This window comes from Pelophylax lessonae (assembly GCF_965119305.1).
Source record: "Pelophylax lessonae genome assembly, chromosome: 3".
NCBI classification, from domain to species: Eukaryota; Metazoa; Chordata; class Amphibia; order Anura; family Ranidae; genus Pelophylax; species Pelophylax lessonae.
The window spans coordinates 496,653,163-496,679,463 of NC_138770.1; the positions used below are offsets into that span (position 1 = coordinate 496,653,163).

Here is a 26,301-nt window from a genome sequence, read left to right on the forward strand (position 1 = left end):
CTTTTAAAGCGTCACCTATGGTGATTTTTGGGCACCATCGTTTTTGGCGAAATTGCGGGCGCATGCAATTTTAAGACATGGAATGTTTGGTATCTATTTACTCGATGCAACCTCATCTTTTATATTTTAATGGGTATTATATTGTGTTTTTGCACTAAAATTCATTTTATTATATTTTTTCCTAAAATTTTGCGTTAAATGAACAGTTGCGCACATCATCTGATGTAACTTTGCAGCTATCACCTTTAATTCTACAGGGCCTTTGCTTTCAGAAAATCTAGAATGTTCTGGGGGTTTAAGTAAATTAATTGCTCTGGAGCTGAACTGGTTAAAGTAAATTGCTCTGGAGCTGAACTGGTTAAAGTAAAATTGGACAAAGGTTAGGGATGAAAGTATAAAAAGTATGTACTTTTTTTTTTTTTTTTACCACCACTAAAAACCATTGTCAAAAAAATAAATAAAAAAATCAGCAGATGCAGAGATATCTGTAGGGGTGAGGTGATATGAAAAAATACCAACTTTTTCTGGAAAACAGAAGCTTGGTTCTTAAACCTTCTGGCTCCCAAGCCCTTCTGTTGGTCCTTTTTCATTTGTGTGTAACCTCAATGGAGGCTTGGAATTAGTAGCTGGTCAGCATTTTACAGGAAAAATCATTATTTGCCTTTAATATCAGGTACCTGTTTTGTTTCCGGATCTACTAAATGTTTTGATGTAGAGTTTTACTAAAAGTAATCGGTTTATGCATTTTTTCACGGTAAGATTTGCTTAGCACCGTTTAGTGTGCAGGCAGCTGTCAGTTTTTGCCTGAAGTGAGCTGCTTTTAGAAGGCAATGTGATGCACATTTTTAATGCATCAAAGCATTTACTTTAACTTTATCTGAAGTACACAGTGTAACTATTTATTCATGTCTCTCCACTGCGGGAAAAAAGCAGCATGCCTTAAAGTAATTGTGAAGTCTCTATTATTAAAAAAAAAAAAACATGTTATGCTTACCTGCTCTGTGCAGTTGGTTTTGCACAGACCAGCCTGGATGCTCCTCTTCTCGGGTCTCTCTTCGGCTCTCCCTGGCCCCTCCCTCCTGATGAGTGCCCCAGAGCAAAGCAGCTTGCTATGGAGGCATCCAAGCCGAGTCACAGTTCCCTGTGTCCATTCAGACACAGACCTGCGACCCGCCCCCGCCCCCTCTATCTCCTGATTGGCTGATTTTGATTGACAGCAGTGGGAGCCAATCACGCTGCGCTGATATCTCAGCCAATGAGGAGGAGAGTTCCAGGCAGCTTAGACACTCCTGCAACATCGCTGGATAAAGACTGGCTCAGGTAAGTACAGTCACGTCCATAAGTATTGGGACATTGACAAAATTCTAATCTTTTTGGCTCTGTACACCACCACAATGAATTTGAAATGAAACAAACAAGTTGTGCTTTAACTGCAGACTTTCAGCTTTAATTTGAGGGTATTTACATCCAAATCAGGTGAACAGTGTAGGAATTACAACAGTTTGTATACGTGCCGCCCACTTTTTAAGGGACCAAACTTTCACTTTTTAATACTTGGTTGCAAATCCTTTGCAGTCAATTACAGCCTGAAGTCTGGAACGCATAGACATCAGTAGATGCTGGGTTTCATCCCTGGTGATCCCTGGTGATGCTCTGCCAGTCCTCTACTGCAACTGTCTTCAGTTCCTGCTTGTTCTTGGGGCATTTTCCCTTCAGTTTTGTCTTCAGCAAGTGAAATGCATGCTCAATCAGATTCAGGTCAGGTGATTGACCTGGCCATTGCATAACATTCCACTTTTTTCCCTTAAACTTTGGTTGCTTTTGCAGTATTCGGGTCATTGTCCATCTGCACTGTGAAGCGCCGTCCAATGAGTTCTGAAGCATTTGGCTGAATATGAGCAGATAATATTGCCCGAAACACTTCAGAATTCATCCTGCTGTTTTTTCAGCAGTCACCTCATCAATAATTACCATACAGCCATACATGCCCACGCCATGACACTACCACAACCATGCTTCACTGATGAGGTGGTATGCTTTGGATCATGATCAGTTTCTTTCCTTCTCCATACTCTTCTCTTCCCATCACTCTGGTACAAGTTGATCTTGGCCTCATCTGTCCATAGGATGTTGTTCCAGAACTGTGAAGCCTCTTTTAGATGTTGTTTGGCAAACTCTAATCTGGCCTTCCTGTTTTTGAGGCTCACCAATGGTTTACATCTTGTGGTGAACCCTCTGTATTCACTCTGGTGAAGTCTTCTCTTGATTGTTGACTTTGACACACATACACCTACCTCCTGGAGAGTGTTCTTGATCTGGCCAACTGTTGTGAAGGGTGTTTTCTTCACCAGGGAAATAATTCTTCGGTCATCCACCACAGTTGTTTTCCATGGTCTTCCGTGTCTTTTGGTGTTGCTCTTTCTTTTTTATTTTTTTTTATTTTAACTTTATCTCTTTATTGAAAAATTTTCCATCAGTTACACAAAAAGAAAAAGGATGTTCCAAACAGTTGATTTGGCCACACCTAATGTTTTTGCCATCTCTCTGATGGGCTTGTTCTGTTTTTTCAGCCTAATGATGGCTTGCTTCTCTCTGATAGTGACAGTTCTTTGGATCTCATATTGAGAGTTGACAGCAACAGATTCCAAATGCAAATGGCACACTTGAAATTAACTCTGGACCTTTTATCTGTTCCTTGTAAATGGGATAATGAGGGAATAACACACATCTGGCCATGGAACAGCTGAGCAGCAAATTGTCCCATTACTTTTGGTCCCTTAAAAAGTGGGAGGCACATATACAAACTGTTGTAATTCCTACACCTTTCACCTGATTTGGATGTAAATGCAATCAAATTAAAGCTGAAAGTCTGCAGTTAAAGCATATCTTGTTTGTTTCAGTTTGAATCCATTGTGGTGGTGTATAGAGCCAAAAAGATTAGAATTGTGTCGTTGTCCCAATATTTATGGACCGGACTGTATAGAGGAGGGCTGAAAGGGGCTGCTGCACTAGGAAGTTTTTTTTTTTTATCTTAATGCATAGAATGCATTAAGATTAAAAAAAACCTTCTGCCTTTACAATAACTTTAATTTTTCCATACCATATATCACGCCAGAGTTGTGAAATGAATGGAGTATACACAAAACCAGATGGAAAATATTCTAATATGCGCTAATACCACAGTGAAAAAAAGCTGCCAGCACAAAACAACTGATAAACAAATTGTGAATATATAAAGGTAAATATAAGTGCACCGCTAAAAAAAAAAAACAGGAAAAGATATACACATGATGATACCAACTTGTGATGACATGATAAAATGAAATGACTTGATAGTTCAAATATAGTCCCATGTCAGAAATTGAAAATAAATTAAAGATATAGTCCCAGAATCGTGATGAATCCCGGCGGTGAACACAGTAAGATCATAAAGTGAGAAGGGACATCCCATCACCAGATAAATAAATGAATTAAGCGCTCACCAGATCCAGTGGGTCTACAATGCCATATAGCAAGCCAACCAACTATGCTTTAAAAGATAATCCAGACTCCTCCTATGGATGCGACCCTGGATGTAGTTTCAGGCTCATGGGATGGTACGGAGAGGGATGGAAATCTCTCATAGCAAGGTTACATGAAAGCCAGAAAGAAGAGTGCACATAGCGTAATATTGCTAAAAAATACTTTTAATAAAAAAAGACTTGCACTTAAATGTTCGCATGGTAATAGGCAATAAAGATGAAACTTCTATTGCGAGCTCCTGATGCGTATCGTCCACATAGACATCATCAGAGGATATTGCTCTATCTACCTTTTATATAGAAAACATTCATTTCTTTTTGCGAAAAATGCTAGGCGCCACAGACTCGTACACTCCTCCTGCAAACTCTAACCTGTGCTCAGCTGAACACCTATAGAAGTCACAAGACTGCTATATACTGCTAATGAGCAAAGGTGGTAATCAGTTCATATTTGATAAATAATTGCATTTCCCTGTTACGATGTGTTTGCTGTTTTAAGGAAGGAAAATAGAAATAGAATATCAAATTTATTTCCTGAATACAGGACGTAGTGGCATTGGCCATGAAGAAATGAAGAAAAGAAAAGCAGAGGAAGATCTGGAAAACTACAGGCGGAAGGTTTTTATGAAGAAACAAGCAGAAGAACAAGCAGCTGATGATTTTAGGTAGGAGAAAATGCTTTGTGCCTGCAAAACTTTGTGCATGCTTGAGTACCATATGCTTCTTAGATAGAAAGACCATAACCATAGGCACTTGCAGTAAAGATGTTTTCCACCAAAGCCAGATATCTGTTGTCTTGTTTCTAGTGTGGCTTAAAAAGTAAAAGCTTATAACTTGGGCAGAATTTATAGTGGTTCTGAACCCCCCCCCCCCCCCCTTTAATATGGATAGGGCGCCACAGATTTATGTACGAGGGACTTTCAACAAAATAATATTGTTTTGTACGTGATTTGCTCATAGGGTTGACCACATGCCTGACTTAGTGCACTCTGAAAGGCTGAAAGGGAAGGGGTATAATAGCTAAAGCAATGTCACAGGACACAAGATGTGCTGTGGCTTAGCTCTACCCCCCAACCATGCTGCGGTGATAGTAAGGACATCAATCACGTGACTTAAAAAGGAGCTCTAAGCTCCCCCAAAAAAATTCTGCAGCAGCTACAAATACTGTAATACAGTCAGGTCCATAAATATTGGGACATCGACACAATTCTAATCTTTTTGGCTCTATACACCACCACAATGGATTTGAAATGAATCAAACAAGATGTGCTTTAACTGCAGACATTCAGCTTTAATTTGATACATCCAAATCAGGTGAAAGGTGTAGGAATTGCAACAGTTTGTATATGTGCCTCCCACTTTTTAAGGGACCAAAAGTAATGGGACAATTGGCTGCTCAGCTGTTCCATGGCCAGGTGTATGTTTTCCCCTCATTATCCCATTAACAAGGAGCAGATAAAAGGTCCAGAGTTAATTTCAAGTGTGCTATTTGCATTTGGAATCTGTTGCTGTCAACTCTCAATATGAGATCCAAAGAGCTGTCACTATCAGTGAAGCAAGCCATCATTAGGCTAAAAAAACAAAACAAACTCATCAGAGAGATAGCAAAAACATTAGCTGTGGCAAAATCAACTGTTTTTGGAACATACTTAAAAAGAGAGAGCGCATCGGTGAGCTCAGCAACACCAAAAGACCCGGAAGACCACGGAAAACAACTGTGGTGGATCACCGTAGAATTCTTTCCCTGGTGAAGAAAACACTCTTCACAACAGTTGGCCAGATCAAGAACACTCTCCAGGAGGTAGGTGTATGTGTGTCAAAGTCAACAATCAAGAGAAGACTTCACCAGAGTGAATACAGAGGGTTCACCACAAGATGTAAACCATTGGTGAGCCTCAAAAACAGGAAGCCCAGATTAGAGTCTGCCAAACAACATCTAAAAAAGCCTTCACAGTTCTGGAACAACATCCTATGGACAGATGAGACCAAGATCAACTTGTACCAGAGTGATGAGAAGAGAACAGTATGGAGAAGGAAAGGAACTGCTCATGATCCAAAGCATACCACCTCATCAGTGAAACATGGTGGTGGTAGTGTCATGGCGTGGGCATGTATGGCTGCCAATGGAACTGGTTCTCTTGTATTTATTGATGAGGTGACTGCTGACAAAAGCAGCAGGATGAATTGTGTTGAAGTGTTTCGGGCAATATTATCTGCTCATATTCAGCCAAATGTTTCAGAACTCATTGGACAGCGCTTCGCAGTGCAGATGGACAATGTCCCGAAGCATACTGCAAAAAAAAACAACAGTTTTTTAAGGGAAAGAAGTGGAATGTTATGCAATGGCCAAGTCAATCACCTGACCTGAATCCGATTGAGCATGCATTTCATTTGCTGAAGACAAAACTGAAGGGAAAATGCCCCAAGAACAAGCAGTCACTGAAGATAGTTGCAGTAGAGGCCTGACAGATCATCCCCAGGGATGAAACCCAGCATTTGGTGATGTCTATGCGTTCCAGACTTCAGGCTGTAATTGACTGCAAAGGATTTGCAACCAAGTTTTAAAAAGTGAAGGTTCGATTTATGATTGTTAATCTGTCCCATTACTTTTGGTCCCTTTAAAAAGTGGGAGGCACATATGCAAACTGTTGTAATTCCTACACCGTTCACCTGATTTGGATGAAAATACCCTAAAATTAAAGCTGAAAGTCTGCAGTTAAAGCACATCTTGTTTGTTTCATTTCAAATCCATTGTGGTGGTGTATAGCGTCAAAAAGATTTGAATTGTGTCAATGTCCAAATATTTATGGACCTGACTGTAATAAAATATTTACAAAAATGTGACGGGTGTACTCACTCTGTATGTGTATATATTATATAGTTTACATTTTTACGATTGTACATTTTTTATTCTGACGATGGGAAGCAAGGGAATGTCACTACTACATACTGATTGGGAAACACATTGCAGTTAATGGCAGACATATGGTAAATAACGCCCCCCCCCCCCCCCCCGATCCTGTAAGGTGATCGGGTGAGGAGATGCTTGCAAAGAAATCAGCTAATAGGAAACCAAAAGGGGGGTATATAAGACTCGGAAATTATGGTCGCTTCATGATTTCCTGATGAGGCATTCCGGTGAAATGCACTAAAGGTATTTTCTCTTTCGTTCATCGACGGACACAGCGCTCCATAAATCATAACTAGTGGGTTATATTGCTTACTCCAGGAGTTGGACTAGGCAGAACAAAAAACACCTGGCTATGCCCATGGGCCGTCCTCAGCTGGTATACAACCTCCCTCTCTGCTCTAGGTAATCAGTTTTAATCTGTCTAGTCAGGAGTAAGGACCTAGGCTCCCGGCTGGGATCTCTGGTCCTAGCAATTTTCTCCTTCCTTACATCTTTTTTGTTTTCTCTCGGGCGTTCTACAATCAACTGCTGGGTGAGAGGCTGGATAATCTCGGACCAGTGGTCCCCCCAGCCCAGCTAGCGAGCGCGTGCAGACCGCAACTATGCGCTTGGTCAGCAACGACATAGCCTCATGGAGGTTTTCTTTGGGGGGGATGCGGGTAACCTTCAGGGACAGTTGGACCTGCCTGCAGGTTACATAGTTACATAGTTTGTGAGGTTGAAAAAGACATCAGTCCATCCAGTTCAACCTATGATGTGTGCGTGTGTTTGTTGTTAACCGTACATTGTATACCCCTGTATGTTGTGGTCTTTAAGGTGCCCATCTAATAGTTTTTTGAAACTATCGATGCTCCCTGCTGATACGACTGTTTGGGGAATAGAATTCCACATCCTTACTGCTCTTACAGTGAAGAACCCCCTACGTATTTTAAGGTTAAACCGCCTTTCCTCTAGTTTTAGTGAGTGGCCACGTGTCTTATTGTATTCCCTTAGTATTTGTATATTGATATCATAAACCCCTCAATCGTCTCTTCACTAGAGAATAAGTTGAGTGCTTGTAGTCTTTCCTCATAGCTGATGTCCTCCATTCCCCTAATTATTTTTGTTCCCCTTCTCTGGACTCTCTCCAGTTCCAGCACATCCTTCCTGAGGACCGGTGCCCAGAACTGGACTGCATAATCCAGATGTGGCCGGACCAAAGTCTTTTAGAGTGGGAGAATAATCTTTTTATCTTACGTCCTCCGACAGTCGCCGCCCACTCATGCAGTCTTCTCCAATGGGGTATTGACTTCCTCTCCTTAGGAGTAGCTAGGCATAAGACTTGTTAAAAGCATTTACATAGAGACACCCATGGGGGCTGTCCCACTGGTCCAATACCACCCTGCAATAGCCATCCCAACTCAGTTTGTCTTCTGCCTAGTTAAGGAGTAGATAGGTTTCCCTGTGCTGGGGCTACAGTCTCAGCCGCCTTCTTCTTTTTTTATGATTTATTTTCTGCAAAATGTCATTTCTCTTACGTCTTTCGACAGTCGCCGCCCACTCCTACAGTCTTCACTTATGGGGTATTGACTTCATCTCCACAGGAGTTTCTAGGCATAAAACTTGTAAAAGAACAATAAATCTACATAGTCACACCCATGGGGGCTGTCCTTCTAGTCCAATACCCCCCTGCAATAGCCATCCCAATTCAGTTTGTCTTCTGCCTAGCTTCAGGAGTGGATATGCTTCCCTGTGCTGAGGCTACAGTCTCAGCCTTTTCTCTTTTTCTCTTATGATTTTATTTTCAAAAGATGTCATTTTTTCTTTGCATTGCTAGCTGTTTATTTTATCAGCACTAGTTAGGGGACCTTCGGATGAAGACGCCGTCTGCGGAGCTGGGAATTGGACTGACCGTCCTGGTTCTCCAGGACAGAGGGTCAGATGGAACCCCAGCCCACCATCGAACGTTTTGCAGGCTATGTGTTCGCCCTGGCCTCACAAACGACCCATCCCTGTCCATCTGAGATGCAGCCATGTGAGGTGGCTACCTCACTGGACACAGCATAGGTTCGTCCATGCACTGATGGTGTCCTGCGTTTTGGGCTGGCGGCACTCCCCTGCCATCTGAAGGTGGGCGGTTTCCCGCTTGATATGAGGCACCCCACGCCATCGGGTACAGGTAAGTACATTCTATGTGGGGCCTCTGTCTGGGGTCGGCAGTCCTGTGTGTCTGTGGTGTCCCCTGTGTCTGTGCGTTTTGGGCTCCCTGGTCCCGGTCCCTGCGGGGGTTTTTATTCTCTCACAGCAGCGCTGTGTGGGGGTTTTCTCTTACGTCCTCCGACAGTCGCCGCCATCTTCATATTCGTCACAATGGGGTATTAGACTTTGCTCCATAGGAGTAGCTAGGCAACAGAATATGTCAATATTAAAGCTTTTAACATATCCCCACCCCAGGGGGTGGTCCCCTCAGTCTATACCCTCCTGCTTCCTGTTTCATATCTCAGTTTCAATGTCTAGCTTGTCAGGAGTAGCTGGATGTCTCTATGCTGGGGCATTTTGTCTCAGCCTTTCTCTATTCTTTTTTGATTTTTGTTTGAGTTTTTTTCTCTCTCTTTACTTAGCTGTTCTTTTTGTCAGCATTAGTTAGTTCTTCTGATGAAGAGGATTCGTGCGGGCTGGGTCTCGGGCTGATCCCCCTGGTCGCAGGTTGTGGGTCAGTGGCTTCCCAGCCTGCCATCGAGCGTTCAGCCAGGTAACACTCCTGGCACAATGAACGACCCATCCCTGTTCAGTGCAGGGATGCTATGGTGAGGTGGCTACCTCACTGGACGCTGTGCGGTTTCTTAACCCCAGTTTTGCTGCGTCCTGGATGCGACTCTCCCTGTCACATGTGCAGTGGCTTGTTCGCCTGTGCGGGTTCCCCACGCCATATAGAAGGTAAGTGTATTTGTGTGGGGACCTGTCTGTTTGGGGGGTGTCAGTCTGGGACTGTGTAACCCTGCCTGTGTTCACACTGTTAAGTTCCCTATCTCTCTGGCTGCATGCTGTGGGCTGCAAGGAGGGGGGGCTGTGCTGCACTATCTGTGTCAGACTGTGAATGTGTGAAAGGCTGTGTGCTGTGGGGCATGATTATATCGTGTTTGGGGCACATTACAGCAACCGCTGCGGCGGTCCGCCATGATTTACTATACTGTGGTGTGTTTTTTTCACTTCACTGAGGTGGAGGAGCGGCGTTTTCGGCGCCAAACGGCGCCATTTTGGCTGCGCTCGCTCCGGCCGCATGTTCACACTGCAGGCGGCCATTTTCTTGTAGCCTTCCATAAGCTTTGATAGAGCGCCCTGAGTTGCATCATTCCTTCTCCCTGGGCGCACCGATCGAGACAGCAGCAGCAGCAGTGGTCTATCCAGGTTTTTATCCTCTCTATCCCTATATCCTTGCCTGAGTTGAGCTTTTTATCCCTGTGGGGGTCTTCTTGTGCTAGTGTGTGTGTGCGGTGGGCTGCGCTCGCCGCGCTTGTTAAAGGGGCAGTTAACCCTTTATTCTCCAGCATATTATTTGGCAATGGATTCTCAGGGAAGCAAATCTCCTGCCACTTGGTGGGAGGCCGAGGGTCTGCCGTTTTTTTCCCCCCCAGGGGGGGATTTGGCTGAGGTTGTGGCTAACCTTGCTGCTCAGGTAAAAATGCTTATGGCTGCTCAATCCACAAAACGGCCCAGAGTTTTTTCAATTTCCTCTGGTTCAGAGGGTGATGGTGATGGGGCTGCTATGGCTGGGGTCTCCTTATCGGGGTCCCGTTCTTCCCTGGATCTTGTGGGGTCCGAGGTGGAGGCTGAGGTTAAAGGGGTTGATAATTCTCCCCCTGGCTCGTCTGAAGAGCTTACACTCATGGATGAATTGGTTGCTTCTATTGAACAAACGCTGCGTTTGCAGGTTGAACCATGTCCTCCTGCTGCCCTGGCAGCTTGGGGGACTCAGAAAAGACGCCAGGCATCGCAGGTCTTTCCCTGCACTGATGATTTTCGGCGCGCTGTTACGGAACATTGGCGCACTATACGCAAGCTTTTTGCTGTGCCAAGTAGGTTCAGCTGCGTTATCCTTTCACGCCCGCTTCTGATGAGCGGTGGTGTGTACCGCCTCTGGTGGGTCACGCGGTAGCGGTTTTTGAATAAGTCCGCTGCGATTCCTGCAGAGGGTGCCCCGGTGTTCCGGGATGCCATGGACGGGAGGCTGGAGTCTTTTGCCCGTCATACTTATTCTATTGCGAGTTCTATGCTAAAAACTCTATTTGCTTCTCTTCTGGCAGCCCACGCTGTCGCGAGTGGGACGCAGGTGCTTGGACGCGTCCTGGTGGCTGATTCGGCCTCACCGGCGACATTGGATATGGTGGATCAAATCCATCAGGGTGTCATGTATTTGTGTAATGCGGACTTGGATATAGTGCCGTTGGCTGCACGTGTACACAGTGTGGCGGTATTGTCTCGCCGCCTGGTTTGGTTGCAGTGTTGGTCTGTGGACCAATCTTCGCGCAAGACCTTGGCCAATCTGCCATGTGATGGATCTCGCCTTTTTGGAGAATCCTTGGATACACTGATAGAGGGGATCACGGGTGGTAAGAGCACGCTCTTGCCCCTATCCCACTAGGCTATGGTGGCTCCTGGTAAGAAGCATGATTTTTTTCGGCCCTCTCCGGGGTCCTTTCGTGCTTTTCGGGCGCACTATAAGGGCAAGCCGTTCAAAGGTCTAGGCTCCCAAATGAAGCCGTGGTCAGGTAAGCAGAAGTCCGGCCAGTCCGAACCCGCTGCCCATAACGATGCGGCCTGAAGGGGCGCCCTCACCCAGTTCTGGGGTGGGGGGACGCTTGCTCGGTTTTTCTTCAACCCTGGTTGGCCCGTGTTCGGGACAGGTGGGTTCAGAAAACCGTTCGTTCTGGCTACAAGATCGAGTTTTCTCTCTCGGCGGAGAGCAGATTCTTTTCCCTCAGGTCGTTCCGGTGCCTCATCGGGTCAGATTTCGGGGGTTCTCTTCCGATCTGTTCGCTGTGCCCAGGAAGGTGGGCAGGGTACGTCCAATTCTGGACTTACAGGCTCTGAACCGCTTTGTGCGGGTTAGCTAGTTCCGCATGGAATCCCTGCGGTCGGTGGTGGCTGCCCTGGTTCCGGGGGAATTCATGGCTTCCATCGACTTGAAGGATGCGTGCCTTCACATCCCGTTTTTCGAGGATTACCAGAGGTACCTTCGATTCGCCATTGCGGAGGATCACTACCAATTCGTGGCGTTACCTTTTGGTCTCGCCTCGGCTCCACGGGTTTTCGCCAGGGGGGTTGCACCGGTTTTCTGGCTTTGTTGAGAGCCCTGGGCATCTCTGTCCTGGGATCTCTGGAAGATATTCTGGTTCGGTCTGCGACCAGCCAGGGTCTGGAGGAGGACCTGTCCGTCACGATGCTGACTCTACAGGAGTTTGGTTGGACGATAACTTTTCCTAAGTCGACGCTGTGTCCGTCGATTCGTCTTCCCTACCTGGGAATGATTCTGGACTCGGTCCAGGTGAAGGTCTTCCTACCGGACGACAAACTCAGGATTCTTCAGGAAGAAGTCAGGTCCCTCAGGGACGTTCCGTGCTCATCACTCCGGACGCGCATGAGATGTCTGGGATTGATGGTCTCGGCTTTCGAGGCGATTCCCTTCGCCCAGTTTCACATGCGGGGTCTCCAAGCGGAGATCCTGTCCAGGTGGGAAGGGCGACCGCACTCTCTGGGTCTCCAGATTTTGTTGGACCATCGCACCAGAAGGGAGCTTCTGTGGCTGCTCCAGTCCCCAGGGGTGTCGGGGGGCAAGTCTTTTCGTCCTCTCTCATGGACGGTGGTCACCACGGATGCCAACCTGTCGGGCTGGGGTGGTGTTCTGGGCGTTCTGTCCGCCCAGGGAACTTGGCCGGAGGAGGAATCCTCCCTTCCGATCAACGTTCTGGAATTGCGTGCGATAAATCTCTGCCTTCGACGTTGGACGGACAGGCTGCAGGGCTGTCCGGTTCGGGTGCAGACGGACAATGCCACGGCGGTGGCTTACGTCATTCGCCGAGGGGGCACCAATAGAGCCCGAGCGGCTCGGGAAGTGGCCGACATTCTGTCTTGGGCCGAGACACACGTCCCGGCGATATCGGCGGTTCACGTTCCGGGGGTGGAGAACTGGCAGGCGGATTATCTGAAGCCGCCAGTCCCTGGTCCAGGGGGAATGGTCCCTCCACCCGGATGTCTTCCAGATATTGTGTGCGAAGTGGGGTCTTCCGGAGGTAGGCCTGTTCGCGTCTCGTCTGAACAGCAAGGTGAGAAGGTTCGCGGCATGGCCGCGCGATCCTCGGGCAGACGCGTCAAACGCGTTGGTAGCTCCGTGGCATCAGTAGTGACTGATGTATGCGTTTTCACCATTTTCGATTGCTGTCCAGGTTCCTTCGCAGGTTGAACTCGGAACCAGAACACAGTGGTTCTTGTGGCACCGGACTGGCCTCGCCGGTCCTGGTACGCTGACCTCGTGCTTTTGGCGGTCGACGCCCCGTGGCGTCTGCCTCTTCGAGAAGATCTCCGGTCTCAAGGGCCGATATTCCATCCTGCTTTACAGTCACTGGCTTTGATGGCCTGGCTGTTGAAACCGAGGTCCTGAGGGATAGGGATCTCTCCCCTGGGGTCATTCACATCTTGATCACCGAGGAAAATTGCCTCGCGTCGAAGGTCTATTACCGTACTTGGAAGGCCTGTTTTGCCTGGTGTGAGTCCAGGGGTTTTCACCTCGCCCGTACTCGGTGTCTGGGGTGTTGTCCTTCGAAAGGGTGTTGCCAGCGTTTGGCGCTGGCTACGATCAAGGGTCAGGTGACTGCGAGGGCCGTTCTTTCTCAACGTCCTATGGCATCTATCTCCTTGGTTGGCATTTTTTTTGTTCAGGGGCATCTGGTCCCTCCTAGGAGGGTGCCTCTGCCTCCTTGGGACTGGACTCTTGTTCTGTCCGTGTTAAAACATGGTCATTTTGAACGGATCAGGTAGATCTCGTTGTCTATGTTGTCCTAGAAGGTCACCTTTTTTGGTGGCGATTACTTCGGCTCGCAGAGTGTCGGAGCTGGCAGCTTGTCCTTCAGATGTCCGTATCTGGTCTCTCACTTGGTTAAGGTGGTCTTGCGACCTAACCCTTCTTTTTTCCGGAGAGGGTTTTGGAATTTCACCTCAATGAGGACATTGTCTTGCCTTCGCCTTGCGCGAAGTCTAAACATCCGAAGGTGGTGGAGTTGCACTCCTTGGATGTTGTTCGGGCGATTAGGATTTGCCTAAAATCGTCCGAATCTGTTCGCAAGTCGGATTCTTGTTTGTCCTTCCGGGGGTCCTCGGAAGGGCGTAGCGGCGTCGGCTTCTGCCATCGCCAATTGATTCAGACAGGTCATTGAACAGGCCTATGTTTTGCAGGGTAAAGTTTCCCCTATGCCTGTGAAGGCGCACTCTACCAGATCTCTGAGTACGTCTTGGGCCTGTCGTCATGGGGCTTCTGTGGCCCAGGTGTGTGGGGCGGCGTCTTGGTCGACCATGCACACCTTCACTCTATTCTACAGGGTGGATGTTCAAGCATCGGCTGATGCTTCCTTTGGCTGCAAGGTTCTTGGTGCGGCGGTTCCTTAGGGTCCCTTGTTTTGGACCTTTGGACTGTTTGGGATTTCTTTTTATCCCTGAGTTATTTGTTTTTTTCCTGGGTTATTGCTCCTGTTGAGCAAGTTTTTTCTTATGTTGCCCAGCTGGTTTCCTTCCTTTGGTAAGGTTACTTTCTTTGATGTGGAGTCTGCGTTGCCTTTAGGCGCGGCTGCGTTTCCCACCCCTCATGTTTGCACTGCTTTGGGACGTCCCCATTGTGACGAATATGAAGATGGCGGCGACTGTCGGAGGACGTAAGAGAAAACGGAATTTTTGTAAAATCTTACCTGTAAAATTCCTTTCTCTGAGTCCTCCGACAGTCGCCGCCCCCGCCCCTCTTTTGGGGTTTAGGTACTCTACTGCTATTCCACTGAAACTGAGATATGAAACAGGAAGCAGGAGGGTATAGACTGAGGGGACCACCCCCTGGGGTGGGGATATGTTAAAAGCTTTAATATTGACATATTCTGTTGCCTAGCTACTCCTACGGAGCAAAGTCTAATACCCCATTGTGACGAATATGAAGATGGCGGCGACTGTCGGAGGACTCAGAGAAAGGAATTTTACAGGTAAGATTTTACAAAAATTCCGTTTTTGGGGGTCCCTCTCCTAATGTCACTTTAGGGTGCTTGGGGATGCAGACACATGCGGCGACCGCTGCGGGTTAAAAGACCGCCGATCCGCCATTTTAAGTGCGGGCAGCATGTCTGGCTTCACTGTGGGCGCTCATACAGCATGCTATGTAGTGTATTTTCGCGCCTTACGGCGCCATCTTGTGTGTGGCTACACGATCGTTCCGAGCACATGTCAGTGGCCATCTTGCCGAAGCCTCCTATTAGTTTACATTGGCATCCATTTTCCCTTGTCCTGCAGCTTAGTTCAGCCTCCAGCGGTGACATCACTTCCTCCTTTCTCACAGAGCCGACCGAAGAAGCTGGTAACACACTGTGGGGTGTCTGTCCTGCTGTTCTTTTCTTATCCTGCTTTGTGCAATCTTCCTGGTCAGTTTTGTCCCTGCGAGGGGTCTGTGTGTCAGTGTCGATAGCGGTGTGCTGTGGGGTCCACAGCGCTCTTAAAGGGCCAGTTCCAAAAAATTTTTTATTTCTGCTATGGAATCCCAGGACAGCAAGTTTCCTCCAGCTTTGGTGGGGGATTCAGGGTCCTCTGAATCCTCTACAGTCACTAATTTGGCTGCTGTTGTGGCAACTTTGGTTTCAAAAATGGATGTGCTGATGTCTGAACGTGCTGCTAGGAAAAGGCCTAGAAGTTCCTTTTCTTCTGAGTGTTATATGGTTGCTGTGGGTAGCGTGGCCCTTTCGGGGTCTCGCTCTTCTCAGGACCCGCAAGAGTCTGAGGGGGAGGCGGAGGTCGCAGAGGTGGATGACAAGCCCCCCCCCCCCCCCGCCCCGGGTCGCCCGAGGAACGTACAGCTATGGATGAGTTGATTCTAGCGGTGAAGGAAACACCGGATGAGCCCACTCCTCCGGGCGTTGTCCTCTTTTGGCACACACAGAACCCGCAAGACGGCGCAGGTTTTTCCTTGCCCCGCAGAGTTTCACCATAAGGTGAATGAGCTATGGCGTAATTTAAAACACACCTTCGTGGTGCCTAAGTTTCAACTTCTCTACCCTTTTGTGGCCACTATGATGGCGCGCTGGTGTGTGCCTCCTCAAGTGGATCACATGGTGGCTAGATTGAATAAATCTACCCTGCTCCCTGCCGAGGACTCTCCGGTGTTTAGGGACCCTAAGGATAGGAGGCTGGAATCTCTTGCCCGACACGCCTACATGGTGGCGGGTTCCATGCTCAAGCCTATTTTTGCCTCTGTGATGGTGGCTCAGGCTGTGGCGGATTGGACCAAGGTGCTCAAACGCACCCTCGTGGCCGATTCTGCCCCTCCCGCTACAGTGGAGATGTTGAATCAGATCTACCGTGGCGTCCTGTATTTGTGCGATGCGGCTCTAAATGAGGCCCCTTTGGCGATAACGCCTGTCCAGTGTCGCTGTGATTAACCGTCGCTTAATCTTGTTGAAATGTTGGTCGGCTGACCAGAAATCCAGAAAGACGGTGGCTTATATTCCCTATGCGGGGTCTCGCCTTTTTGGGGACTCCCTGGATGAATTGGTTAAAGGAGTCTCTGGGGGCAAGAGCACTCTGCTGCCCCAGAATCCTAAGGGCAAGTTTTTCCGCGGCAAGCGGGGTCCCGCCTTTAAACCTAATCAGGGGTCCTTTCCTGCCTTCAAGGCACAGTACAAGGGGAAACCCTTCAAGGGCCAGGGTGGCCAGAGAAAGCCCTGGGCCAGCAAACAAAAATCCGGCTAAGCGAGTGCGGCGGCTCAGTCCGCCTCTGCCTGAAGGGGCTCCCTCACCCATTTCAGGGGTGGGGGGACGTTTGCGCGGTTTCCTCCAACCTTGGCTGCTCCGAGTTCCGGACAGGTGGGTTCAGGAAATCATTCGATCAGGGTACAAGATCAAATTTCTTTCACGGCCTGCAGACAGATTCTTTCCCTCAAATCTTCATTTGATCCCAGGGCGGTTGCGAGACCTGCATCAAGCGGTACGGGATCTCCTCGCCCAGGGGGTAATCTTCCCGGTGCCTCATCAGGACAGGTTTCGGGGGTTTTAACTTGAATCTGTTCACTGTACCCAGAAAGGAGGGCAAGGTACTTCCGATTCTGGACTTAAAAGCTCTGAAACGCTTTGTGCGCGTTCGGAAGTTCCACATGGAATCGCTCTGCTCGGTGGTGGCCTCCCTGAGTCCGGGAGAATTCCTGGCCTCTATCGACCTGAAGGATGCGTATCTACACATCCCCCATTTTCGAGGGTCATCAGAGGTACCTCCGATTCGCTATTGCGGAGGATCATTATCAGTTTGTGGCGTTACCTTTTGGTCTCGCTTCGGCTCCAAGGGTCTTTACCAAAGTGTTGGCGCCTATTCTGGGCCTGTTGCGGGCACAGGGCATTGCGGTCTTGGGATATCTAGACGATCTCCTGTTAAGGTCGAGTGGCAGTCAGAACCTGTTGCGCGATCTGTCCACTACGGTCCAGACAATTCAGGAGTTGGACCTTGTCCCCTTCCGTTTGTCTCCCGTATTTGGGAATGGTTCTGGACTCTGCACAAGCAAAGGTGTTCTTACCGGAGGACAAGCTCCGGACCCTACAGTCCGAGGTCAGGTCCCTCAGGGACAACGAATCTTCGTCACTCAGGACCTGTATGCGGTCCCTGGGGTTGATGGTATCAGCCTTCGAGGCGATACCATTTGCACAGTTTCACACGTGGTCTCTCCAAGCGGAGATCCTGGCCAGGTAGGACAGACTACCTCAGTCCTTGGACCTGAGAGTGTCTGTCTCTGAGTCGCCAAACCAGAATGGATCTCTTGTGGTGGCTTTAGTCCCCGGCTGTTTCGGAAGGGAAATCCTTCCGGCCGTTGCTATCGCCGGTGATTACCACGGATGCCAGCCTGTCGGACTGGGGTGGCGTATTGGGCAACCTGTCTGCCCAGGGCACTTGGTCGGAGGAGGAATCCTCCCTTCCAATTAAACAAATTGGAATTGAGAGCGATCAGGCTGTGCCTGCTCCACTGGTCGGATCGTCTTCAGGGCCGTCCTGTGCGGGTGCAGATGGACAATGCCACTGCGGTGGCGTACATCAACCACCAAGGGGGCACCAGGAGTGCCCGGGCGGCCCAGGAAGTGACCAGTATTCTGTCTTGGGCCAAGACTCATGTCCCGGCGATATCGGCAGTTCACATTCCGGGTGTGGAGAATTGGCAGGCCGATTATCTGAGCCGCCAGACCCTGGATCAGGGGGAATGGTCCTTGCACCCGGAGGTATTTCAAATGCTGTGTGCGAAGTGGGGATCCCCGGATGTGGATCTGTTCACATCTCGGCTAAACCACAAGGTGGAAAGGTTCATGGCAAGAACGCGCGATCCTCTGGCAGACGCCTCGGATGCGCTGGTGGTGCCTTGGCATCAGTATAGTCTGATCTATGCCTTTCCTCCGATTCAGTTGTTGTTCCTTCGCAGGTTGACCTCGGAACAAACACTGGTGATTCTGGTGGCGCCGGACTGGCCACGCCGGTCCTGGTACGCGGACATCGTTCACCTGGCCGTCCAACCTTCCTGGTGGCTGCAAATGCGAGATGATCTGCTGTCTCAGGGACCGATCTTCCATCCTGCTTTACAGTCGCTGGCTTTAACGGCATGGCTGTTGAAAGCCAGGTCCTGAGAGACCGAGGTCTCTCCTCAGATGTCATTCCTACTTTAATCAAGGCTAGAAAAGCCTCGTCTGGTAAGATTTATTACCGTACATGGAAAGCTTATTTTGCCTGGTGTGAGTCCAGGGGTTTCTCTCCTCGTTCGTACTCGGTGGCGAGAGTGTTGGCTTTCCTCCAGTCTGGTGTGGACCAGCGCCTTGCGTTGGCCACGATTTAAGGGCCAGGTATCCGCATTGGCTGTTCTTTTCCAACGCCCTGTGGCGTCTCATTTCTTGATTTGCACCTTTCTTCAAGGTGTGCGTCATTTGGCCCCTCCTCGTAGGGAGCCCTTACCTCCATGGGACTTTAACTTGGTTCTGTCCATGTTACAACGTTACCCGTTTGAAAACATCAGGGAAATTTCGTTACCTCTGCAGTCTAAGAAGGTTGCCTTTCTGGTGGCGATCACTTCTGCTCGCAGAGTGTCAGAGTTGGCAGTGTTGTCTTGCCGCTCCCCTTACCTGGTGGTTCATAGGGATAAGGTGGTCTTGCGACCTAACCCGTCCTTTCTTCCAAAGGTGGTTTTGGATTTTCACCTCAATGAGGACATTGTTTTACCTTTCGCTCTGTGCGAATCCTAAGGAGATTGCCTTGCAATCTTTGGATGTTGTCAGGGCGATCAGGGTTTACCTGTCTTCGACTGAATCCTTTCGAAAATCGGATTCTCTTTGTCCTTCCTGAGGGACCTCGGAAGGGTATGGCTGCGTCTGCGGCGACCATTTCAAAATGGATCAGACAGACAATTGTACAGGCCTATTCGTTGAAGGAACGGGTACCGCCCTTCCCTGTCAAGGCGCACTCTACCAGATCGGTGAGTACGTCCTGGGCTCTCCGGCATCAGGCCTCGGTGGCCCAGGTGTGCAAGGCTGCGACTTGGTCGTCAGTGCACACCTTTTCCAAATTTTATAAAATTGATGTTCTGGCATCAGCTGATGCCTCCTTTGGCCGCAAAGTTCTCTGTGCGGCAGTACCTTAGGGGACCCTGGATTTGTTGCGGGTCCCTGACTGTTGGGGTTGTTGACCCCCTTGGTTATTTGCTTTCCTGGGTTGTTGCTCCTGTTGAGCTTTCTTGTTGCCCAGAAGGTTCCCTTGCTGTTCTTGTAAGGTTCCGTTCTCTGATGTGGATACTGCGTTGCCTTTCTGACGGTTGCGTTTCCCACCCCTCGTGTCTACACTGCTTTGGGACATCCCCATTGGTGAAGACTGTATGAGTGGGCAGCGACTGTCGGAGGACGTAAGAGAAAACTGAATTTCTCTTACGTCCTCCGACAGTCGCCGCCTCTTCATATTCGTCACTAATGGGGTTATTGACCTTTGCTCCGTAGGAGTAGCTAGGCAACAGAATATATTAATATCAAAGCTTTTAGCATATCCCACCCCCAGGGGGTGGTCCCCTCAGTCAATACCTCCTTGCTTCCTGCATACCAACTCAGTTTCATATGCCTAGCTCAGGAGTACGCAGGCTGTTTCTGTGCTGGGGCTCTTAGTCTCAGCCACTTTTCTCTTTTTTTGATTTTATTTGAATTTTTTTCTCTTTCTTTTACTTAGCTGTTTATTTCCAGCATTAGTTAGTTCTTCTGATGAAGATGATCGTGCGGAGCTGGGTCTCAGTCTGGCCACCCTGGATCCTAGGGCTCAGGGCCAGGGGCTTCCCAGCCTGCCATCGAGCGTTCAGCTTAGGTTTTGCCCTGGCACATTGAACGACCCATCCCTGTTCGCTGCAGGGATGCTATCGGTGAGGTGGCTACCTCACTGGACGCCATTGCGGTTTCGCACCGCTACTCCACTGCGTCATGCTTGCAACACTCCCTGTCCTCAGTACTGCGGTTTGGTCGCTGGAGCAGGCTCCCCACGCCATCCGGACTGGTAAGTGTATCTCTGTGTGGGGACCTGTCTTTTTTGGGTGTCAGTCTGGGACTGTGTGACCCTGCATGTCTGTGTGACTGCTGTGCTCCCTGTCAGCTCCTGTGTGCACTTGCTGCCTGTGTGTGTGCTGTGAGGGGGGGTTCTCCCGCTCTGCTGGGTGTCATATGAAGCAGTAAGATTTTAGACATGCTGTGCGGCGATCCGCCATTTTCCTGGGGCAAAATTTATGGTGGCAGGTCCTGTGAGGTACTGCACACGTTTTTGGCACCAAACGCAGCCATTTTGAGTGGCGATCGATCCCACCTGTCAGCGCCATGTTCTCTTTGCCCAGGGTTTTGTCCTCAGCCGAGTGGCCATGTTTGTGTAGCCTTGCAGAGGCTTCATAGGGGCGGTCAGTCTTGCATCACTTCCTTTTCCTCTGGGACAGCGATCGGTGCAGCAGCCTGTGTGAGCTCTCCAGGTTTTATATCACTTTTTTTCCTGTATTCCTTGCCCAGTTTCTTATCCCTGTGGGGGTCAGTGTGTTTTCAGTGGGTGCGGTGGGCAGCGCTCGCCGCGATCTTAAAGGGGCAGTACCCTTTATTGATTTTTCTGCTGGGGCATGGATTCTCAGGATTGCAAGTTTCCTCCCACCCTGGTGGGGGGCCAAGGGGCTGCTGCTTCCCCCGAGGGGGCTGATCTGGCCACTATTGTGGCTAACTTAGCTGCTCAGGTGCAGATGCTGGTGGCTGATCGATCCACAAAACGGCCCAGGGTGTCTATTTCCTCTGATTCAGAGGGCGATGGGGCTGCTATGGCTGGAGTGCCCTTCTCAGGGTCTCGCTCATCCCTGGACCTTGTGGGGTCCGACGGAGAGGCTGAGGTGGAAGGGGTTGATAATTCTCCCCCTGGCTCGTCTGAAGAGCTTGCACTCATGGATGAGTTGGTTGCTTCTATCAAGCAAACACTGCATTTGCAGGATGAACCATGTCCTCCTGCTTTGATGTCCTCTTATGGGACGCAGAGGAAACGCAAAACATCGCAGGTTTTTCCTTGCTCTACGGAATTTCAGCGCGCGTTTGATGAGCAATGGCGCAATTTAAAAAAGCCTTTTGCTGTGCCGAGTAGGTTCAAGCTGCGTTATCCCTTTCCACCGGCTACTGATGAGCGTTGGTGTGTACCGCCTCAGGTGGATCGCGCAGTGGCGATTTTGAATAAATCAACTGCGATCCCTGCTGAGGATACCCCGGTGTTCCGGGACCCGACGGACAGGAGATTGGAATCTCTGGCCCGTCATGCTTATACGGTTGCTGGCTCTATGCTGAAGCCTATTTTTGTTTCCATTATGGCAGCCCAGGCTATTGCGGATTGGACGCAGGTGCTCAGGCGTACTCTGGTGGCTGACTCTGCCCCGCCGACAACTTTGGCTATGGTGGATCAGATTCATCAGGGTGTCATGTATTTGTGTGATGCGGACTTGGATATGGTCCCTTTGGCGGCACGCCTTTCTAGTGTGGCGGTCTTGAACCGTCGCCTGATATGGTTGAAATGTTGGTCGGTTGACCAATCTTCTCGCAAGACTGGCAAATTTGCCCTACGCGGGATCCCGCCTTTTTGGCGAATCTTTGGATACCCTGATAAAGGGTATTTCTGGGGGTAAGAGCACTCTCTTGCCCCAATCTAACAAGAATAAGTTTGTTCGTGGTAAGAATAATGTTCGTTTAGGCCCTCTCAGGGGTCCTTTCGTGCCTTTCGGTCGCACTATAAGGGCAAGCCCTTCAAAGACCAAGGCTCCCAGAAGAAGCCGTGGGCGGGTAAGCAGAAGTCCGGGCAGTCCGGATCCGCTGCCCATAACAATGCGGCCTGAAGGGGCGCCCTCACCCGTTTCTGGGGTGGGGGGACGTTTGCTCGGTTTTCTTCAACCCTGGCTGGACCGCATTCGGGACAGGTGGGTTCAGGAAATCGTTCGATCTGGATACAAGATCGAGTTTCTCTCTCTCGGCCGGCGGGCAGATTTTTCCCCTCAAACCTTCAGCTGACTCCGGAGCGCTTGCAGGATCTGCACCTGGCGGTGCGGGACCTGCGGGCCCAGGGAATGGTGGTTCCGGTGCCTCATCGGGACAGATTTGGGGGGTTCTATTCCAATCTGTTCACTGTGCCCAGAAAGGAGGGCAAAGTACGTCCGATTCTGGACTTGAAAGCTCTGAACCGTTTTGTACGGGTTCGCAAGTTTCGCATGGAATCCCTGCGCTCGGTGGTGGCTGCCCTGGTTCCGGGGGAATTCATGGCCTCCATCGACTTGAAGGATGCATACCTACACATCCCCATTTTCGAGGGTCACCAGAGGTACCTTCGATTTGCCATTGCGGAGGATCATTATCAATTCGTGGCGTTACCCTTCGGTCTCGCTTCGGCTCCGCGGGTTTTCACCAAGGTGCTTGCGCCGGTTCTGGCTTTACTGAGGGCCCAGGGCATTTCTGTCCTGGGGTATCTGGACGATATCCTGATTCGGTCCGCGACCAGTCAGGGTCTGGTGAATGACCTGTCCATCACGATGCAGACTCTGCAGGAATTCGGCTGGACGATAAATTTTCCAAAATCGACGTTGTGTCCGTCGGTTCGCCTTCCCTACCTGGAGATGATTCTGGACTCTGTTCAAGCGAAGGTCTTCCTGCCGGAAGACAAGCTTCGGACACTTCAGTGCGAAGTCAGGTCCCTCAGGGACAATCAGTGCTCATCCCTCCGGACGTGTATGAGGTGTCTGGGATTGATGGTTTCGGCCTTCGAGGCGATTCCCTTCGCCCAGTTTCACACACGGGAGCTTCAGGCGGAGGTCCTGGCCAAGTGGGACGGGCGTCCGCAATCTCTGGATCTGCGGCTGTCGTTAAGCCATCTCACCCGAAGGGGTCTTTTGTGGTGGCTCCAGTCCCCGGCGGTGTCGGGGGGCAAGTCCTTTTGTCCTTTGTCGTGGACGGTGATTACCACGGATGCCAGCCTGTCGGGCTGGGGTGGTGTTCTGGGCGTTTTGTCCGCCCAGGGAACTTGGTCGGAGGAGGAATCCTCCCTTCCAATCAACATTCTGGAATTGCGAGCGATATCTCTCTGTCTTCTGCGTTGGACGGACAGGCTTCAGGGCCTTCCAGTTCGGGTGCAGACGGACAATGCCACAGCGGTGGCCTACATCAACCACCAAGGGGGCACCAGGAGTGCCCGGGCGGCTCAGGAAGTAGCCGACATTTTGTCTTGGGCCGAGACGCACGTCCCGGTGATCTCTGCAGTTCACATTCCGGGAGTGGAAAACTGGCAGGCGGATTATCTGAGCCGCCAGACCCTGGACCAGGGGGAATGGTCCCTTCACCCGGATGTCTTCCAAATGCGCGAAGTGGGGGTCCCCAGATGTGGACCTGTTCGCGTCTCGTCTAAATCACAAGGTGGAAAGGTTCGTGGCAAGGACGCGCGATCCTCGGAAAGACGCCTCGGACGCGTTAGTGACGCCCTGGCATCAGTCAGTATCGTCTGATGTATGCCTTTCCACCGATTCAGCTGCTGTCCAGGTTCCTTCGCAGGTTGGCCTCGGAACCGAAAACGGTGATTCTGGTGGCACCGGACTGGCCTCGCCGGTCTTGGTACGCAGACCTCGTGAATCTGGCGGTCGACGCTCCGTGGCGTCTGCCTCTTCGAGCAGACCTTCTGTCTCAAGGACCAATATTCCATCCTGCTTTACAGTCGCTGGCTTTAACGGCCTGGCTGTTGAAAGCCAGGTCCTGAAGGATAGGGGTCTCTCCACTGAGGTCATTCCCACTTTGATCAAGGCCAGGAAGGCCTCTTCAGGGAAGATTTACTACCGTACTTGGAAGGCGTATTTTGCCTGGAATGAGTCCAGGGGGTATTCCCCTCGCTCATACTCGGTATCGAGAGTGTTGGCTTTCCTTCAAACAGGCGTGGACCAGCGTTTGGCGTTGGCCATGATTAAGGGTCAGATTTCTGCGCTGGCCATTCTTTTTCAACGTCCTGTGGCGTCTAACTCTTTGGTTAGCACCTTTGTTCAAGAGGTGCGACATTTGGTCCCTCCTAGGAGGGAGCCTTTGCCTCCATGGGATTTGAACCTTGTTCTCTCCGTGTTACAACATGCTCCTTTTGAGAATATCAGGGAGATCTCGTTGTCTTTGTTGTCCAAGAAGGTTGCCTTCTTAGTAGCGATTACTTCGGCTCGCAGGGTGTCGGAGCTGGCGGCCTTGTCCTGCAAGTCTCCGTATTTGGTGATTCACTTTGATAAGGTGGTCTTGCGACCTAACCCATCTTTTCTTCCGAAGAGAATTTCTGAATTTCCCCTCAATGAGGACATTGTCTTGCCTTCGCTTTGCGCGAAGCCTAAGCATCCGAAGGAGGTGGTTTTGCATTCCTTGGATGTTGTTCGGGCGATCAGGGTTTACCTGTCATCGACTAAATCCTTTCGCAAGTCGGATTCTCTCTTTGTCCTTCCTGAGGGTCCTCGGAAGGGTATTATGGCGTCGGCTTCTACCATCGCCAAATGGATCAGACAGACCATTGAGCAGGCCTATGCTTTGAGGGGGAAGGTTCCTCCCGTGCCTGTGAAGGCGCACTCTACCAGATCTCTGAGTACGTCTTGGGCCTGTCATCATCGGGCTTCTGTGGCCCAGGTGTGTAAGGTGGCGACTTGGTCGTCCGTTCACACCTTCTCCAAATTTTACAAAGTGGATGTTCAGGCATCGGCAGATGCTTCTTTTGGCCGTAAAGTCCTTAGTGCGGCAGTGCCTTAGGGTCCCTTATTTGGGCCCTTGGCTGTTGGGGTGTTTTTACCCCTGAGTTACTTGTTTTTTCCTGGGTTGTTGCTCCTGTTGAGCACGTTTTCCTGTTGCCCAGTTGGTTCTCTTACTTTGGTAAGGTTCCTTTCTCTGATGTGGGTATTGCGTTGCTTTAGGCGCGGCTGCTGTTTTCCCACCCCTCATGTCTACACTTCTTTGGGACGTCCCCATTAGTGACGAATATGAAGAGGCGGCGACTGTCGGAGGACGTAAGAGAAAACTGAATTTTTGTAAAATCTTACCTGTAAAATTCCTTTCTCTGAGTCCTCCGACAGTCGCCGCCCCCGCCCCTCTTTTGGGGTTTGTTTATATACTCTACTGCTATTCTACTGAAACTGAGTTGGTATGCAGGAAGCAAGGAGGTATTGACTGAGGGGACCACCCCCTGGGGGTGGGATATGCTAAAAGCTTTGATATTAATATATTCTGTTGCCTAGCTACTCCTACGGAGCAAAGGTCAATAACCCCATTAGTGACGAATATGAAGAGGCGGCGACTGTCGGAGGACTCCGAGAAAGGAATTTTACAGGTAAGATTTTACAAAAATTCAGTTTTTTGTAAAATCTTACCGTAAAATTCCTTTCTCTGAGCCCTCCGACAGTCCCTGCCCCACCCCTCTTTTTGGGGTTCTTATACACTTAACTGCTTGCTACCAAACTGAGTTGGGATGGCTATTGCAGGGGGGGTAGTGGACCAGTGGGACAGCCCCCATGGCTGTGTCTATGTAAATGCTTTTGTTTTAACAAGTCTTATGCTTAGCTACTCCTAAGAAGAGGAAGTCAATACCCCATTGGTGAAGACTGTATGAGTGGGCGGCGACTGTCAGAGGACTCAGAAAAAGGAATTTTACGGTAAGATTTTACAAAAATTCAGTTATTTCTGGAGTGAATCCCCTTTTTTATACATACCAGTATTCTGTTGGGTTTGCTTGCCGCGGTTGCCTGTTGTCTACCAGTACCCCCAGGTCCTTTTCCATCCTAGACTCACCCAGAGGTTCCCCCCCTAGTGAGTAGCTTGCTTTCTGGTTTCTGGCACCTAAGTGCATTACTTTACATTTTTCAACATTATTGCCATGCTTAGTTTAGTATCATCCGCAAATACTGAGATTGTACTAGATATCCCCTCCTCTAGATCATTTATGAATATATTAAACAGGATTGGCCCCAGGACACCTTGGGGGACCCCACTTTCCACACCCGCCCAATCAGAGTACTCCCCATTAATCACCACCCTTTGCACTCTCCCCTGGAGCCAGTTCTTTATCCAGGTACTCACCTTATGGTCCATACCTAC

The 26,301-nt window shown here is 49.7% G+C and overlaps 1 protein-coding gene across 1 annotated transcript in view; it reads left to right on the forward strand.

Annotated features, from left to right (window-relative positions):
• GPATCH11 (G-patch domain containing 11) overlaps positions 1 to 26,301 on the forward strand; it is a 193,378-nt gene that overhangs the window by 92,561 nt on the left and 74,516 nt on the right. The window contains exon 4 of the mRNA XM_082250256.1: positions 4,066 to 4,186. Coding sequence (XP_082106382.1) covers positions 4,066 to 4,186 — 121 coding nt within the window. The remainder of the gene's footprint in view (positions 1 to 4,065; positions 4,187 to 26,301) is intronic.